General features: G+C 36.3%; 2 protein-coding genes and 1 pseudogene across 5 annotated transcripts in view; 1 reads left to right on the plus strand and 2 right to left on the minus strand.

Moving 5' to 3' along the window:
- The window catches only part of LOC145626449 (uncharacterized), an 8,504-nt gene extending 755 nt beyond the window's left edge, over positions 1–7,749 (minus strand). For 2 of the 4 annotated variants that reach the window (XM_081678884.1, XM_081678885.1), the window contains exons 1-3: positions 5,280–7,749; positions 4,469–4,622; positions 3,553–4,014 (exon numbers count right to left, since the gene is read on the minus strand). In XM_081678884.1, coding sequence (XP_081535010.1) covers positions 5,825–7,501 — 1,677 coding nt within the window. In that variant the 5' untranslated portion in view covers positions 7,502–7,749 and the 3' untranslated portion in view covers positions 3,553–4,014; positions 4,469–4,622; positions 5,280–5,824. The remainder of the gene's footprint in view (positions 1–3,552; positions 4,015–4,468; positions 4,623–5,279) is intronic. The other 2 variants (XR_014111008.1, XM_081678886.1) reach the window with 2 other exon arrangements.
- An 817-nt stretch (positions 7,750–8,566) lies between these two features.
- On the plus strand, positions 8,567–11,727 carry LOC145626450 (pentatricopeptide repeat-containing protein At3g23020 pseudogene; annotated as a pseudogene).
- A 647-nt stretch (positions 11,728–12,374) lies between these two features.
- Positions 12,375–18,567, minus strand: LOC145628697 (uncharacterized). The gene is made up of 4 exons (XM_081681072.1): positions 18,239–18,567; positions 15,118–16,362; positions 13,514–13,588; positions 12,375–12,684 (listed from the first exon to the last, which is right to left on the minus strand). The coding sequence occupies exons 2-4, from the start codon at positions 16,039–16,041 to the stop codon at positions 12,568–12,570; spliced, it is 1,116 nt and encodes a 371-aa protein (XP_081537198.1). The 5' UTR covers positions 16,042–16,362; positions 18,239–18,567; the 3' UTR covers positions 12,375–12,567.
- Positions 18,568–18,696: the final 129 nt, after the last annotated feature.

Consider the following 18,696-nt stretch of genomic DNA (forward strand, 5'->3'; position numbering starts at 1 on the left):
TATATATATAATTCTCCCTCGCTCTTACCACTATCTAATTCATCTCATCCTTCCCTTTGAAAGGTGGCCAAATGCATCGATTTGGTTATCGCATTCAACCACCAAATAATCAAATGTCAACCACCATAAGGGTCAATGCATGTTACGTACATCACGTGTACACCATAACACCAATGAATCACCTCTACTATTGCATTACTTTAGGTCACTACAGAGGAGAGTTGCTGAAAATAGCGGTTTCTCAATCCTCATATGCTATAGTGAGCAGACAAAAAGTGGAAAGATTATAACTCTTAGATTGAATATATCCTTTATGACATGAGAAACTTTCAACCAAATACTAATAGAGAGAAACATGCAAGGTAATCAGAGGAAATCAATGCTATGTGAAAATCCAATTTAAGAATATCTGGTAACCGTCAGAGTTCACAATGGATATAGTTCATAAGCTTGAGATGAAATATTCTTATAGGTGTGTAAAGTCATGAGCTTAATAACAAAAAATCATTGGTTAATAACCATTTTTTTTTTGGCAGGGGCTTCTTCAAAAAGAGCATATCTAGATTTCATTGGAACTACCAATGACTTATCTAGCAAGCTAGAAAAGAGACCTTATCAAAATTGCCCCTGCATTATATTCTCAAATAAAACAAGTTACTAAAAACCCAAGTTCATGATATTTCATTAATTCTCTCAAGATTAAGCCAAAATTTATTGTTTGTCAAATATTCAAGGTTAATAATACAATAACCCAACTATTATAGTTATATTTTTGTGGTAAAAGTGTAATTCATCCTATATAACTTAGGCCACAATTAATTGTCACCAACTAATGACTGGTAATTTTTTTTATTTTTTTTCCCAAACGCAAGTCTTTTATTGAGGTTTTGTCCACCAAAAGATATCCATTTTATCATATAATAATAGGGCAGAGATGTGCATGTGTTTCCAAATAATTTTTGAGTAATGGTCATCGTGATGGAAGAGCTGGTGTAAAAGGAAGGGAAAAAAAAAATCTTTATAGAGATCAATTTTGAACAGAAGACCTAAAAGCCATGCACCCAAGTATCAAGTAGTATCAAGAGTTGCCATGCACCCAAGAATAGGGATGTCAATGGGGCAGGGCGGATGTTGGTCTTCCCATCCCCATCTAATATTTTCATCCCTATCCCCATCCCCATCCCCGCAGTGGGTCCAATTTTCATCCCCATCCCCGCCCCACCGAGTACAACTCCAAAACCATCCCCGCCCCACCGGGTACAACTCCAAAACCATCCCCGCCCCACCCCCACTTGGATATCCATCCCCACCTAATCCCCACCAAAGACCCGCCTAATCCCACCCACCCAAGATCCACCTAATATCCGTATATCAAATACACAATCTTACATAATTAATACGAATTATAAAATAAAACATTCTATACACATTTTTGTGTTTATAATATAAGTGTCGTACAAAGTATTATAATTAATATTGTATTTCATGTAATTAGTTTATAAATAGAATAAAAGTATGTAGTTTTGCTTTAAAAGATATATAGATATGGGTATGAGGTGGGGATGGGGCGGGTACGAAGTGGGGCGGGCAGGGATGGTTTTTATCCCCATCCCCGCCCCACCACCCATGGCGGGTATGGTTTTTATCCCCATCCCCGCCCCACCACCCGCCAAACTGAGACCCATCCCCGCCCCATTGGGGCGGGGATGGGGCGGGTCTCCTACTTGACCCGCCCCACTGACATCCCTACCCAAGTATCAAGTAGTATCAAGAGTTGTAGGGATTATAAGGGTAGAAGTAGTGTAATAAATCCGAAAAGAGATAAACCTGAGTATCAAGTAGTAAGAGTTTACAGAAATCTGAGCTTCAATGTTAGTAGTACAATGCTCATAAGCTTCAATGTCAGTAGTACAACAGCAAGGAAAATGTGATACTCAAAATGAGAGGCCAAAGAAAATCAGCATGCAAAAGCCTAGTTAACGTTCATAAGTGTGATTTTGTAGTTCTGACCATTACTATACAATCTCCAAACAAATAATAAGCTACGGGCACCCTCTATGACCGAAATACCCTCTATTGCATGGTGCTCATACCCGTACTGTATGATTCTATGAGCGCCATAGACACAGGGATGCCCAAAGTGTAATTTATCGGAGTAAAATGTTAGAAAAAACTGAAACACGATGTAGCTCTTCAACTTAGACGGCTAGACCTCAAAACCCCTTCACTTCCAGTTCCGGTCAAACTACCACTTACTTAAAATCTCCAAATGAAGTATAATAAGGAGTATTATAAAATTCAAGAAATATGTCCATCGTTTCCTAACATTGTCCAAACTTCTTCAAACCTTGATAATAAACCACCTTACAACCTTGAATCTATGCTATTTCATTAATCCATATGTCCCCCCATCTCCAATAACATCATCATATATCAAATTTAGCCTAGAAAATTGAGCTCTTTTTTTTTTTTTTATTATTATTTTTTTATTTTTTTATTTTTAGGTTTTTGATCTTGCTCTAATAGTCAAATATGACGATGTAAATATGCTATAACATGCTAATTGGTATAATATCAAAATCATAGCCTGGAAAATTATAGCCTAGACTACATTGTAAAATGCTAATCAAGAAACCTCATCACTAAGCCTGTTGTAGATTGGAGCAAGGGTATTAAATGTAGTAAATGTAATAAATTGATGACGCAATTGCCTATCTCCCAATTCTCAAAATTCTACCTTTAACATGCTTTTTCTTCTGACCATTCCTACTTTCTCACCCTTATCTTCTCCTCCAATTACTTCCAACGCAACAAACGACAAAATTTTATGCTTCTTAACTATAAATTCCAATTAAACCAACATACAAGTTATCCATAAATTCCAATTACTCTGTTATTCTATAAATAATGGTCTCTTTTTAAAGATAAGAACAGAGTAATTAATGAAATTTCTTTCTTAATCTTAGGATAAATTTGATTGACTGAATAATAATAGGTTATCGATCTATTACCAAAATGCAGAAAATTACGAAAAGAAATTAGGTCCACAAATTAACTGAGATTACATTCATTATAAAGAGATTGAGGAGAGAAAGTGACAAAGAGCTAACAATCACCGATCGAAAAACGGAGAAAACCCCCAAAAGTGGAGACTTCAAAACCCTAGGAGAGAAGCTCAAAGACGAAAAGGTTGAAAACCCCTATTCTTCAGTAAATTTTGACAAGCTGTAGAACAAGTTTTATCTCTGTCAAAATTTCATCACCAAAAAATTGTTGGCTATAATACCTCTGTCGAATTTTTTTTACAAAACCCCAAATTTGAAAAATTAAAATCAATCCCATTTACTCTCTCCTCCACCTTAACAACCACCCTAATCGCGGGAATAAAAAATCAACGGCGGATTATACAGCGGAGACAGTTATATTATTCTGCCGCAAATACCCACTTGATACCTGCTGACCACGACTATTACCCAAAGCAATTGACTTAATTAATTAACTATAAACCCTAGCTTATGAAATGCAAAATTCGATGAGTGAAAAACAAATTACCTCGCAAGCCGCTTCAATGGAGGAGATAGCTTAGAAGTTCCTTCAATGAAGGATCGGAGAAAATCACCACCGCCCTTAGGTTAGTGAGAAAGCATATGGCAGAAAGAGAGAAAAAGGAGAGATGGAGTGAGAAAGATTGGTTGAAAGGAGAGAGAAAGCAAATGACGGAAAGGAATGGTGGAGCAGGAAAAGGGAAAAAAGCAAGACTGAGGGTTGAAGACTGAAGTCAATCGACAAGGAAAATTAGAAAACGAAAAAAAAGAAGCAAGGGCATAAACATCACTACACTGTAGAATTGGAACAGTAACACATGTTCTGGTTTTTGAAAGGGCAGAGAAGTGGGAGCGTTGGATCAGCAATAACTGTTTGAGGCTCTACAAATTTTTAGACAAAAAGGATCAGAGCAGTTGCTTCTTCATTAGCATGGGTGACAGTTCCTGCTTCTGGTATTCAGATAAGGATCTGCAACAAAAATCAAAATTATAAATCATAAGTACAAAAATACATTTAAAACATCCCAAGAGGTAAGAAAAAACTGATTTTAATGCATTCAAGGGTTTAATTCCATCTGGTTTACCTAATTAGACAGTAAAACCAATCTCATATAACAAATTTATTTCTGGGTAAAAAGGTACAATGTACACCAAAAAAATATTACAAAATTTAAATATGGGCAACAAAAATAAACCAAATTAACCCCACAAACATTGAATTGCAACCTAATCCCCCATAATATCCAAAACCCCACATTGTAAAAAGTGTCAAAAATAATATGTAGTATGACATAAAGGCCATAAGCTTTAAAAAATTAAAAATAAACCAAGCTTGTGCCCAATTCTGTCAAGTCTCATATTATTTAGTGATATACACGATTGCCAAAGATAAATAATCCATAATATACTTCGCATACTCGTACCAATAATGAAGGATGTGAATGTTGATTCTAGCATAACTATACAGACTCGCTCTGATGTCCACAGGGTGAGGTTGTCCCTCAAAAGTTGCATGATAAGAGTGCTATCCTTGTAAGATTCTTCACCCAAAAGTCCTGATATGGCTTCTTCAAATGTCTGTCAATTTTAATTAAATGTAGTGAGCTTTTTTGGATACCCAACCACATGGAACTGTCATATTAAAAGTATCAATATATAACCAATGTAAGGCAAAATCTAGGAATAAAATTGATAAAAATAAATAGGCATACACAAGCTAGGGCTGCTAATTAATGGAAATACGTTCAAGGTTCTCAATCCATATATCAAATAATCATATGCAATTGGCTCCCATTTTGTGACCACGACTCACAACAAAATAAATTTCATAGAGATACTTACATTTAAAGATCTCAATTCATCAAGTCAACAATTCTGCAAATGCATTCCACTAAACCATTCGTAAACTTAAAAACCAAACATCAATTTTAACAAGACTTTTCCGGTCATGAAAGCTATTATGGCATGTTCCTCCATAGTATCAAATGCAATATGCATCAATACAACTTTCATACAAATAGACAAAAAACAGCTAGCAGAGAGTACAATACCATCTTAGCATCAGACAATCGGAAACTACACTCAATGACATAATTAACAGTTAGAAAGGTGGGAGTGGGAGTGGGGGAGAAGCATCTTTGTGATATAATTCTATGATTGACAAAATAACTCTAGCAACCAACTAATTGTCCTAGAAGCAACAAATATTTGACACTAGGGGATTAGCTTAATTACCTGTTTGGCCATGCTACAAGCTTTATCAGTAGAATTGAGAGCAGGATCCAATCTGATGGGATGAGTGAACTTAGCATAGTGGTCTCAATTCACTCCAATAAATTGATGAAGAAATTATTTAGGTGGTGAATTTCATGTTGGAATTGTTTGAATCAACCCTTCACAACAAATAGTTGTTCAATAAAGATTTCCCACTCTTATCTGAAAAATTGGTTACGGATCAGAGAGTGAACTGTGTTCAGGCACAATGTCTTTGTGTGATTCTTGGACCCTTCTCAACATCGATTCATATCTACCCTGACTTGAGATCCTTCTTACAACAATCTGTAGGAGAGGAGCAACAGTGCATGCATATCATTCACTTCTTAATAATAATGGGTAAAACAATGGCCACGACTCTTGCTAATCTCAGATTGGGCTTCAAGCCATCCAGGGTGGTCGTTCCTCCGATCTCGTCATAATTTGGTGGTAAAGAGAATGAACAGGAAGAATAGAGAAGGGATGTAAAGAGGAGGAGAAGGAAAGCAAGCCTGCAATCAGCTGAACTAACTGATAAACTTCCGAAGCAAGTCCTTTGACGAATCACTTAAGTTAGCAGAAGACAAGAGGCCAACAATTAATGAAAAAGTGTTTGCATCAGCTTCAAATTTCTTGCCAGTCATAATATCACAATAGTAAAATGCATTAGACAAGTCATTATTGAGAATATATCCTCTGATGATTGTATTATAGGTTCGATCATCAGGGGGGCAACCATCTTCCTCCATGATCCTCAACACTTGAGCAACTTCATTCATGAGCCCTTTCTTGCAGAAGCCTTTGACCATTATATTGTATGTTTTAATATTAGGTTGCAGACCCTTTGATACGAGATCGGAGAAGAAATTTGCAGCATCTTCAAGTTGTCCAGCCTCACACAAGTTGTTCATCAGGATATTGTAGATGGAAACACTTGGCTTAACACCATTATCCTCCATTTCTTCAAGCAATATCACTGCCTCGTCAAGCTGTGCAGTTTTGCAAAGGCAGTCAAGCAGGGAAGCATAGGTGATGGCATCTGGAGCAATTCCATGAGCCTGCATTTCTTTGAACAGCTTATGGACAAGTGGGAGTCTATTGGCTTTGCACAATCCATCGATAAGAGCGCTATAGGTAACAACATCAGGGGTTATCCCTTTCCGAAACATCTCTTGGAAAATATTTAGGGTCTTGCCAATGTTTTTAGCCTTGCAATATCCATTAATCATAGTGTTGAAACATACGAGGTCAGGCTCACAACCATTTTTAATCATGAGATTAAGTAGGTTCTCTGCATCTTTCATCTCACCGCGCAAACAATATCCATCCAGTAACGCACTGTAAGTAATGATGTCTGGAGTGACACCTCTCTCAATCATGTGCGGTAATATGGCCTGTGCTTGATCAACACAGCCATCTTTACAAAACATGTCAACGAGCATGCTGTAGGTCTTAACATCTGGTGCTATGTTGCTCTCTAACATTTCGTTTAACACACGCTTAGACTCTTCCCCAAAGCGGGAATTGTAGAGGCCTCGAACCAAGGAAGTATAAGTGACGACATTGGGTTTAATGCCCTCAGTTTTCATAGAGGAGAAAAGGTGCAGGGCCTCTTCTAACAGCCTGTCCTTACAAAGACTATCGATAATAGTGTTGTATATAACAATGTCAGGCTTACAACGACATCCAGATTGCATTTTTCTAAGAAAATTGAGAGCAGAAGCATTATCACCAATCCTACAAAGCCCTTTGACAACAGTACTATAGATAACAATGTCAGGTTGTAAACCAAGCTTAACAATTTTATCCAACAATTGGGCAGCTTGGGGCAGCTTATCACAATGGATATAGCCATTAATTAAGGTGTTAAAAATGACAGGATTAAGGGGACACCCAAGCTTAAGTCTTTTACCGAGTAGAGATAACCCGAAATCGATACGACCCAAATGACAGTAGCAGTTGGCAAGAATACCAATAGAATGCATATCGGGTCGAATACCATACAATTCAAGCTGCCTAGACATAGAAATGATTGTGGAATGCGGTTTTAAGCGCTTCAGTTTGACAATTGCAGTGAATAGCTGACTGAAAACAATGAGAGAAGGAAGAGGGCGCAAAGAAATCATTTGATTGAAGAGAGAAATGGGAAATTGAAGATCAGAAAACCCTAATTCACATCGTTCTCTAACAGATTGAAGAAACATTTTTTTACGATTATTATCAAAACCAATTAAAGTAGTAGCAGGTGTTCGTTTCTGGGAATAATGTCTGAAAATAAAAAGAGGGAGACGACGAACAAGGGTATTACCTTGGCTGCCATGGAAGAAGGCAAGAGAAGCGGAAGTTCCGGCACCATAACCAGAAGAACGAGCTCTGCAACTCAAAGAATTCTTAGTACTCCGTATTTCAGAGGCTGCTTCTTCTTCAATCTATCACTCAGTTGCTAAGTTTAGTAATTTGTGAATTTGTTATTGTGTCTTTCTTGCAAGTCTTGAAGGAGAATGGAGAATTGACTATAATGGGTCTAGTAGGGTGACCATAAAGATTTACTCAAGCCAAACTTTAAAATTAATCATCATTTTTAAGTACCACATTCGTCTAATCATTGCACATAACCTGTAACGGAGGGAGTACTACTAGAATCCAATTATGTGACAATCAAAATATACTAGAATATAAAATTCTCTTCAAAATTACAGGTTACTACTATGAATTTACAAAATGGTGTAATAAATGGTAATCTTGTATGTAACCGGTGGCGATGCCAAGAGTTTAGCCCGAGGTAAAGACTATAGGTTATGGATGTCTCATAATTTGACAAAAAACATTTTAAAAAAAAAATTACTTGACATTTTCTGAATTAATTGAAAAATGCAAATTAATCACCGAATCATACCGTCAAAATTATCAAATAATGGGTAAACATGAAAATTTCAATTTTAGGGTTTTTTCTCATCAGATTATATTCAGTTCAATTCTTAATATCCCCTTTCCATAAAATATTCAGTTCAGTCAATCAGAATAGACCCTTAACTTTAGCATATTCTCATTTTTTTCCCTCTTTGATTCTTCAATATTGTTTTGTTCCAAATTGCCTCCACCACCGGGTGCTATCAATGTCACCTTAAGTATATCAAGCAAGTAAGTGTTTATGTGACGAGTGTTGAAGTAAAGATTATGTTACTATTTCCCCCTACTTTCAACTTTTAAGTGTCTTACCCGTAAATATTAAATCGACAAAACCGCGAGTTTTGATACTGTATTCCTAAAATCAAGTCAAATTCCTTAAACATCCCTTTAAAAAAGTCAAACTTATGTTAACCTTAGTTTTCCTTTCCCTCTAACAAACCGCGCCTTCCTCTATTATCCATTTCTTCTCTCCAAATGGTTACTTCCAAATTCTCCCTCTTTCTCTCTCAAAATTAACCAAATTACAGAACCAATTTCACTCCAACATTTTTGAATTTGAAGCAAGATTTCTTGCTTAATCAACAATAAAGAAATGTTCAGTAAAGCCCAATGCTTTGATATCAGCTGTTTTTTCCAGTCACCTTGTCATCTACATACCTCATTCACCATTAGATTCTCAGTTCCTCCTCTTGAAACTCATGATTCTTCCAAAAAACCCAGAAATTCAAACGTTCTTGAAATACCCAATAAAGGGCACAAGAAATTCCGAAGGTTGGAGAAGCAGAATATCAACCCAAGTGGTGCAATTGATAAATTGAGTAAAAACCCACATGATTCTGTTGATGAATTGGCTAAATTAAAATCTGGGAAGAGTCAAAATCATCAAAATAAGATTAATGGTGTGGTTGAATTAGAAGGTGGGCGTGAAAATTTTCCTACAAAAAAGTTGCACACCAAGTGTTCGACGAAATGGTCCTCTTATGGAGGGTGTATTCCGTCTATATTGTTGGCGTTGGAGAGTATTAGTGACTTAGACGAGGCGTTTAGGCCGTGGGAAGAGAGTCTTAGCAACAAGGAGAGGAGTATTATTTTGAAGGAACAGTCGAGTTGGGAGAGGGCATTGGAGATTTTTGAGTGGTTTAAGAAGAAGGGTTGTTATGAGTTGAATGTGATTCATTATAACATTATGCTTCGAGTTCTAGGAAAAGCGCGGCAATGGGGTGAAGTAGAAAGATTATGGGATGAGATGAAGGCGAAGAGGATTGCACCGATTAATTCTACCTATGGTACACTTATTGATGTTTATAGCAAAGGCGGTCTTAGAGAGGAGGCTTTAGTTTGGCTGCAAAGAATGAATGAACAAGGCATGGAGCCTGATGAGGTTACTATGGGAATTGTCCTCCAAATGTACAAGAAAGCAGGGGAGTTTAGAAAAGCTGAGGAGTTCTTTAAAGTGTGGTCTTTGGATAAATCAAAAAAAGGGAAGAGTACACTCGAATCACACAGAGCTAGCACGATTAAGGTGAATTCTGGGGCGCAGCTTAGTTTGAGCTTGTATACATATAATACTCTCATTGACACGTATGGGAAATCAGGGCAGCTTCAGGAAATGTCTCAAACCTTTCAGAAGATGCTAGGTGAAGGAGTTATTCCTGATACAATAACCTTCAATACAATGATTCACATTTATGGAAATGCTGGCAGGTTGGAAGAGGTTAACAAATTGGTGCGAAAGATGAAAGAACTCAACCGCGACCCTGATACTAGAACATATAACATTCTTATATCCCTTTATGCTAAGCGTGATGATATCAACCTTGCATTTAGTTACTTTGCTCAAATGAAACAGGCATGCCTACAACCGGATCCTGTGAGTTATCGCACCCTTTTGTATGCTTTCTCTATAAGGCAAATGGTTTTTGAAGCAGAGATGCTCATCTCAGAAATGGATAAGAGGGGTCTTGAAATGGATGAATTTACGCAGTCTGCCCTGACTAGAATGTATATTGACGCTGGCATGCTTGAAAAATCATGGTCATGGTTTGAACGTTTCCACTTTGAAGGTAAAATGACCACGGAATGCTATTCTGCTAACATTGATGCATATGGAGAGCGTGGGTATGTTAATGAAGCTGAGAAAGTTTTTGTCTGTTGCCAAGAGAAGAACAAAATAGGTGTGTTGGAATTCAATGTGATGATCAAAGCTTATGGCATTGGTAAGAAGTACAATAAAGCATGTCAGTTGTTTGATAGTATGGAGAAGCTAGGTGTTCTGCCAGACAGATGTAGCTATATATCTCTCATACAATCGCTAGCAGCTGCGGATTTGCCTCATGTTGCAAAGCCCTATCTGTTGAAGATGCAGAAAGCAGGCCTAGTGAATGATTGTGTTCCATACTGTGCCCTGATCTCAAGCTTTGCAAAGCTTGGTCAGTTGGAATTGGCCAAAAGCTTGTACAAGGAGATGATCAATTACAATGTGCAACCTGATGTTGTTCTTTATGGTGTGCTAATTAATGCTTCTGCAGAGAGTGGAAATGTTACAGAAGCCATGGATTACGTTGATGCTCTGAAAGAGGCAGATCTCTCATTGAATGATGTAATCTGTAACTCCTTGATCAAACTTTATACAAAAGTTGGATACTTAGAAGAAGCATTAGATACTTACAAACTGCTTCGATCATTTGAGAAGGGTGCAGATGTATATTCTTCAAATTGTATTATTGATCTGTATAGCAAACGATCAATGGTTAGGGAAGCAGAAGAAATTTTTGATGATATGCAGGAAAGAGGTGAAGTAAATGAATTCTCATATGCAATGATGCTTTGCATGTACAAACGGGTAGGCAGACTAGATGAAGCAATGGAAATTGCAGAAAAGATGCAGGAACTAGGACTTCTGACGGAGCTGTTGAGCTATAACAATGTGCTTGCTCTATTTGCTGTTGTTGGAAGACTAAAGGAGGCTGTTTCGATTTTCAAGGAGATGATTAGTCTTGAGATTGAACCTGATGATGCCACTTATAAGTCACTTGGATTTGTTCTTGTGAAATCTGGAGTTCCCAAGCAGGCTGTTGCTAAGCTAGAGGTAGAAAGGAAGAAGGATACTAATAGTGGTTTGCAAGCATGGGTGTCAGCCCTCACTTCTGTGGTTTGCACGGACAATTATGGTGACTATGATGGCGATTAAATGCTCATTGATCAACTTTGGATCCTTGTTCTTAAGTAGCCAATAGCCATTGCTGTAAAGAGTAATGTACTCCGTAGCTGTTGCCAATCCACGCACGCAGAAGCATGGAGCTAAATCGATTGTTTTCGTGCTCATGACGGAGACATGCTATGGAGGCTTCTGGTAAAGATTGTACAAATTCTTGCAATATAATTCTATGGATTTGTTTTTATCCTTTTATCTTGTTCTTTTGTAAGCTTGAAAATAATCTCAAAAATTGTACAAGTAATGATGTGAAATAAAATTTTGTAGAAATAGAAGGAAAGTTGTTCATCATCAATCTGGTTTTGTATTTTATTGTGTTGGATTTTTTTTTTTTTTTTCGTATGTTAGGTAGCAACATAATGAACATTTAGAGATAAAGCATGAGTAATCAGAATCAATGGCAGATGTTACTGGGAGCAGCGCAGGTAATACCCTGTTGGATTCGACGAAGGCAGATACATTCAGATCATACTCAATGTTACAGTGACTTCCATCAGTTTCCAGAGATATTAGAGCAGCACAGCAACTATTGCTTATAACCTGATTATACCCGAATCCAGCACATATTTACAAATCATTAAATGCAGTATAATTATTACTTCGCTCCTAATGTTTTTCATGTTTATCATTCATCAAAAGCAATTGCTAATATTAAGTGATTATTATTTGTGATAGTTGCACAATCCATAGGATCAACTCCCTGATTCAATCTATAATCGTACCTATCACAGCAAAAAAGGGCTGGGTTTTGTTCGGATGGAAACGATCACCATTAATATTTGGGTTATCTGGTACTGATATTATTGATTACTGTATGCCTACAAATGCAATGCAGTAATCGGAGCTTCCGGCCATCTGATCCCTACAATTCTACAAGTGTTCCGGTATAGTCTGCTTTCTGCATAATCATTTGGACTGAGTTTTTACTAGCACTTGTTTATAATATCAAGTGATTGTTTATAATATTACCCACTAAAATCTGGTAATGAATCCATGTCTTTTGTCAAAGATTGACAGGACCTAGCCATTAATTACAATGTAAACAACTTTAAAATTTCCACGCAAAAATCGTCCACCTTCAAGACTGAAAAATTCACAGAAACAGACTTTATAAACATATCATAGACGTACATATCATAACAGAATTCATGTTGTATGTGCAGTATGTGTCCGTGATGCCCATATACCAAACACAAGAAACCAGAATACAAACAAGATCGCCCAGTATCGTGCTGGTCCATATTTGATCCTGGTTAGTACAACCTGCAAAAATTTCAAGAAAATTGCATCAATTCATGATAGCAACTCCTCAACTCAGAACACAGCCTTGCCAATATAATTAGGAGGCTCTTTGATGACCAAAAGCATGGCTCTTTATTGTGCAACATTAAAGGATACCCTTGAAAAAAACTAACAAGACAAACCCTAAGGGGAAAAAAACCACTCAAGTTTAGAGCAAATTATTGCATGACCGTCTCATTCCAAATTTTGCTAATTGTAATCTAAGATATTATTTACGTTTGACAAACGTAAAAGTTAAAAAGTTGCAACTAAAACAAAATAGGAAAGTAGCACGACTAAGGCCTAGATTTATGTCAAAAACTAATATACTTCCACATATTCTTGTCCAAAAAAAAAAGCAACCTTACACATAATGGTTACACACATGGGAAGTGAGACCAATTATGACTAGGTAGAAGGTCAAACATGATGTATTGATAATTCAATTACATTTGCAACTAACACATATGCTGATAGGCGTATTGTGTTGCAATATGTAAGTAATGAATGTAAGTATGCACACATGCACAATGTATCTATTTTGTATGTGTAGACCTAATGCTTAGGCTTCTATTCTACTTAGTAAATCATATGGTCCACTACTCCACTATATGTGCAGTGCATTTCCTTCAGATGGCTCCTATATTCTTAACATCTCGTTATTACATATAGGTGATCTCGGGTGATTAAAAAGAAAAAAAACAGGACAATTTGCTACAGATAGCAGAAATGAACTTAAAGCAAATCAAAACACAAACTTAAATACACTGCATGTAAAACACCTCAATAAAAGGCGAAGATAACTACTTACAAAGCGAAAGAAGACAACAACAGCTAAGGCACAAACACCTCCAAGAAGAATATGAAGACCATTTTTTGCTGTTTTCTGCAAATAAGAATACAGCTATATTGTAAAGCATGAAAATATTATTTGATACAACTATCATTTGTCCACTTGTCAGATCATACAAAATTATTATGCCAAACAAAATCAAAGACAAGTGCCAAAAGCAAACTTAATTAGCCATTATATCCATATGAAAATATCAATGACTTCTCGTCAAAAAACGTAAAAAAGTGACTGGTTGCTCTTGGATGTAAACAGGAACAGCAGTAACACCATATATCAGTCCAAAAGGGTCACTCTGAAGTCTGAACTATACAGGGGATCAGAAGTATTCATATTCAAAAATATATTGTGTAGTTTATCATTTATGCCCTCAAGGGATCAATTTTGCTTCCCTTGTCAGCATTTATGAACAGCAGATTCAACCTAAGAACACAGGAATCTGAATTGCTGACATTTTCATAATTTATCAATCACACAGGTGTAGAGAGGCCTTTGTTGTACAAATGAGCTTTAAGTTATGGTTCTTATGAATCTTTTCTCTTCACCTTATATAAGTTAAGAACTTTATCACTTGCGTAATATGTACTCCGTATCTTTTAGTTGCATGTTGACAAAAAATAATGATAATACATTTTTTGGAAAATACACATTAACAGATCTCATCCCACTAGACAATGTTTTTTCTTATACATTAGCAAAAAAAAAAAAAAATGGTCAAAGCTTAGTCAAATTATGGTATGATTAGATTAGAGCAAATCACCTTATTTCAGGTGAAGAGAACAATAACCTTATTCAATCAGCTTATTAATTATGAGAAACATATCATATCAGATGAGACTAGAACAATTAGACCAAAGTCATCATACCAAATAAGATGTTATTCCTGGCTCCTTATTATCAAATAGTCATAATTCCATACAAATACGAAATATGACAATTAGATGATTGCAAGATACACGTTAAGGTATATTTCATGAGATCTCACTTTAACATAGTATATTTTACACATTAGCATAAAAGAGTGGTCAAGGTACAGAGATGAGATCAAATAGACTAGAACAAACAAGAGCACCTTATTTTCAGGTGAAGATAATATACTCTCTTGTTTAACCAAGTTCTCAAACTAATCATCAATAAGATCTTGGACAGGAGGTCCTCTGTACCTATGTATCTACCAACTCACCCCCCAAAATGATTGTTTAACATGTGACTAAAAGAATCCTTATTTGTTGCAGCAAAGCCCAAACGACATTTATCACCTTCACCAATTTATGTAATTAAGCCAAAATGCAAAGTTCGTGCAGATGAGCATTTCCAGAGTAGATTTTTTTTTTTTTTCGGAGAATGTAACAAGTAAATAGAAAAATGAAACACGGATCTTATATTAGGCAAAAATATGTATATAATTACTATGCCTTCAAATTTATATTGTAATCTAAGATTTATCTTTTCAACTTCCTCAATGAGATAAGTGAGGAATTCCACATGTAATTTATAATTTAATATTGCAAGAAAATAAGAGAAAATGATAATCTAAATATATACAAACATTAAACCAAACGTACCCTTCCAACGCGAGGAGCAATGAGCCATGCAAGAGTAATAGTAAGCAGGCCTGTTGCTAGCAAAATGCCCGTACCTTCCACAGCCCATTTTGTAGCTGGATTCTGAGGAGGCGTGACATCTTGAACGACAATATTTGCAGGTGGTTCTGTAACAACCAGAATTGCAGGGGCATTTTCACTGCTGAAATTATTATGACGGTGGTGACCATGTGGATTAAACCACAAATATACCTCACTAAGCCGCTGCCTGCGAATAGCTGCAACAGCATCAGGATCAACCCCAGAACTACCATGTACTTGTGCAGGATTAGGTACCCCACTTGCAGTCCTATCTCGTAATGCCTCATAATCTTTCAAAGAAGCAAGGACTTTCTTATAATCAGCAGTGCTAATATTACTTGCAACACATCCACATATTTCACAGACAGTAGACCCATGATTAACAAACCATTTCAGAGCACAAGCATAGTGTACAAGGGCAAGATCATTCTTACAAGCACATCCAAGTTCAATTAGTGTGTCCCGTTTATGACATGCTCCCATTTCTACATCTGTATTACAAACAAAAACCTCTCCTGTAGGGCTGATGAATTGCACATACCCAGGCTGCATTTTCTGATTTGTGTCCACTGATGCGCTACCCTCAACTTCATTATGGGCTATTTTCTTGTGAGGCTCATGTAGCTCCTTCACATTATGTGACTCCTCTAGAAAGGGATCTATCCCTAAAAACCCCAAAGCAGCATCCCCTCTTCGGTCAGATTCAGTACATTGGCACACACGACAAGCGGGCAAGCCCAAATCCCTATCTATACTGAGCTGTGATGCAGTTGAAGCCCTTGAACTATTGCTTTTAGTTGGTGAAGAGCTTCCGCTACTAATTTCTAGGCTCATGGTTTCTTTTTGGCTTTCCTTACCCATCATGCAGGTTGATATGATGACTTAAAAAAGAAATACTTACAAAGTCATATATCATTCAACCAGCTCAAGTAAGACTGTAATCAAATTAATAAATTTCCCTCTGTGCTTCTCTAAGAAAAAGATGAGGTGCAACAATATCCCCATATAGATTTGGTAGGCCTACTATACTGAAGTAAAAAAGGATAGATACAATTGAAGTTTTTAGCTCGAAACATTGTGTTGATGGCTTGATGCTTAGAATTACAGCATTATTTTCCTCTCACCACGCCGAGATACTGTTTTCGATAAAAGGAAAACCTTACTTTCTGGAGCATGCCTTGAAACCTAAAAAAATCACATGGTATATTTTTTCAATGAACATAACTAACATTTTGAAATCATGTTAAGTCCATGTAGTGCTGCAAGTGTCTCAAACATAACAAAAAAAAAAAAGGAACAGATTGTGAACTCTGCATACTAGTATTTCAAAGCCAATACAACAACATATAAACACATAGTTGAAGGTTTTAGCTGCGATTTACTTCATCGGATCAAAATATCAAAAGCTTAAATATCACTTTAGCCAATCCAACTTCAATGCAATTGGTTAAGAACTACCAAATAAGCAACTCCAAAGTTCCAACATCCTACATAAAAAGTTATGTTTTTATACTACCTCTGTTTCATATTATGTGCAACAAATGAGCTTGTACGGACTCCTAGACAAAATTTGTTTGGTGAATGGAGAGAGAAATAGTGATGCATGTGATGAGTAGCGATAGAGATAATTGACAACCTAAAAAGGAAAGAAAACATTTGTTTCACATAATATCTAGCAACCATTTTTAGTAAATGTCGCACATAATATGAAATAGAGGCACTATTTCTATAAGAGCACTTAATGCACAACATTTCGAGTCTTTTCCCTTTTTGCGAGTTTGAGTGCCACTCATTCAGAATAAAGGAATGAAATTGAAAATATGTATAATTCAATTAAGCCATACCAGAATAAGTTAAAAGAAAGAAGAAAAATCTAAACTATCACAACCCCCCCCCCCCCCCAAACCCCCCTTTTCAACCTTGTCCACTAAGTTGAAGCAGCTAATAGCTAGGCTACTCAGTTATTTTTCGAATCAAATAATCAAAAGGAAATGATGTCTTTCAGCTGTAGGAGTGAGGCTAAAGGTGCCTGACTGCAATTGAACATATGAAGCTGAGTTCATGTGAATGTCCCCCACCCCTCTCTCTTTCTGCTGAACAGTGCCAAAGGCCATGAACATCACTTATGTCATATGAATCCATTATAGTCCATAAAAGTCAACTCTTGATGTGTTTGAAGTCCACCTAGGATAACTTAACTGCCTTGACTTTATACACACTCTTTAAAAGTTCAAATATTTTCAACGCGAATATAAGTCACAAAAACTTTTTCAACATATGAAGTTAGATCTAGTGAGATTTTGAAAAGGCAAGGGCAAACGAAAAGAAGAGCATTCAGGTACGTGATTGCATAAACACAACCGCCTTGTAATGCTTCCCAAGACAAACAGCAACCCCAGGAAACATGCTACAAGCAGTAAAGTTGCGAACTGGCTAGTACAGTCTTCGCATACACTCTACCCTCTGAAAATTGTGTTGCTTAAAAGCACATCTAAACTCCAACATACCTAACAAATGGTAAACTACAGTCTTCTATGGACACACACGAAAAGCGGAACTAATCGAGCCTCTTAGAAGGCAGCCAAGACACATTTTAGCAATCAACATGAAACATCAGCTCGCATTCTATGCAAAAGTGTCTGAACTACTTCCATACAAAAGCTCCTTGCAAAACCCTCTAAAAACCCAAATCATCAATGCAACACTTCTTAAAAAAGAACCTCAAATACACAACAAGTTCATACATAAACCCAAAAGAACTTCACAACAATTTTGCCACAGCATTACAGGAAACCCTTAAAGATATACCCAATCAAAAAAAGCAACAGAACATTCAAATTCCAAAACAAATCAAGTCAAGCAAATTCAACAAACCCCCATTAAAAATTATTATAATATAATTAAAAAAAAAAAAACCTAAATAAAATTAAAAAATGATTGATAATAAGTAATCAGTCAATAAGAGTCAATCAATTAAAAACCCAGAAAAATAAATCAATAAATTAAGCAAGAAAAATAAAGCTAAAATCAAAATTTATTGACAGAGAGAAAAAGATCACACCTTGAATTGGGTATTGTTGCAAAGCAAAGTAACAATGGAATCAGATGCTCAACCACCCACCAAATTAGATATATTCAATCAAAAAAACTACTGTTGAGATCCAATCCACAAAAATCTTTGTTTATTGCTCAATTTACTGAATTTCTTTCAGTAATTAAAATTATAAAACTTTAATTAAAATGGTGGGATGTGTATGTTGCTTGTGACAGTGAAGTAAAGTAAGCAAGAAGCAGCAAAAAATGGGCGGTTTTGTTTTGTGGGGAGAATTGAAGGAACAAAGTAGATGTCACGAGAAACTGTACAAAAACAACCCCACTATTAAAGATGAACTTTTGGACATGTTAATTGTTACTGACCTTACTGTTATTATTTGGGGATTTTCTTGATTTTTATAGAGATTATTACTCAACTATTGTAATTATTGTTAATGGATAGGATGAAGTCATGTTAACATACAA

This window comes from Chenopodium album, chromosome 4 (assembly GCF_948465745.1).
Source record: "Chenopodium album chromosome 4, dcCheAlbu1.1, whole genome shotgun sequence".
NCBI classification, from domain to species: Eukaryota; Viridiplantae; Streptophyta; class Magnoliopsida; order Caryophyllales; family Amaranthaceae; genus Chenopodium; species Chenopodium album.

Coding starts and splice junctions, on each gene's coding strand:
- LOC145628697 (XM_081681072.1), bottom strand. CDS start 16,041: ATGATGGGTAAGGAAAGCCAAAAAGAAACCATGAGCCTAGAAATTAGT. Junction 13,589..15,117: donor TTGCTCCTCGCGTTGGAAGG/GTACGTTTGGTT, acceptor TCTTATTTGCAG/AAAACAGCAAAAAATGGTCT. Junction 12,685..13,513: donor TTGTTGTCTTCTTTCGCTTT/GTAAGTAGTTAT, acceptor AAATTTTTGCAG/GTTGTACTAACCAGGATCAA.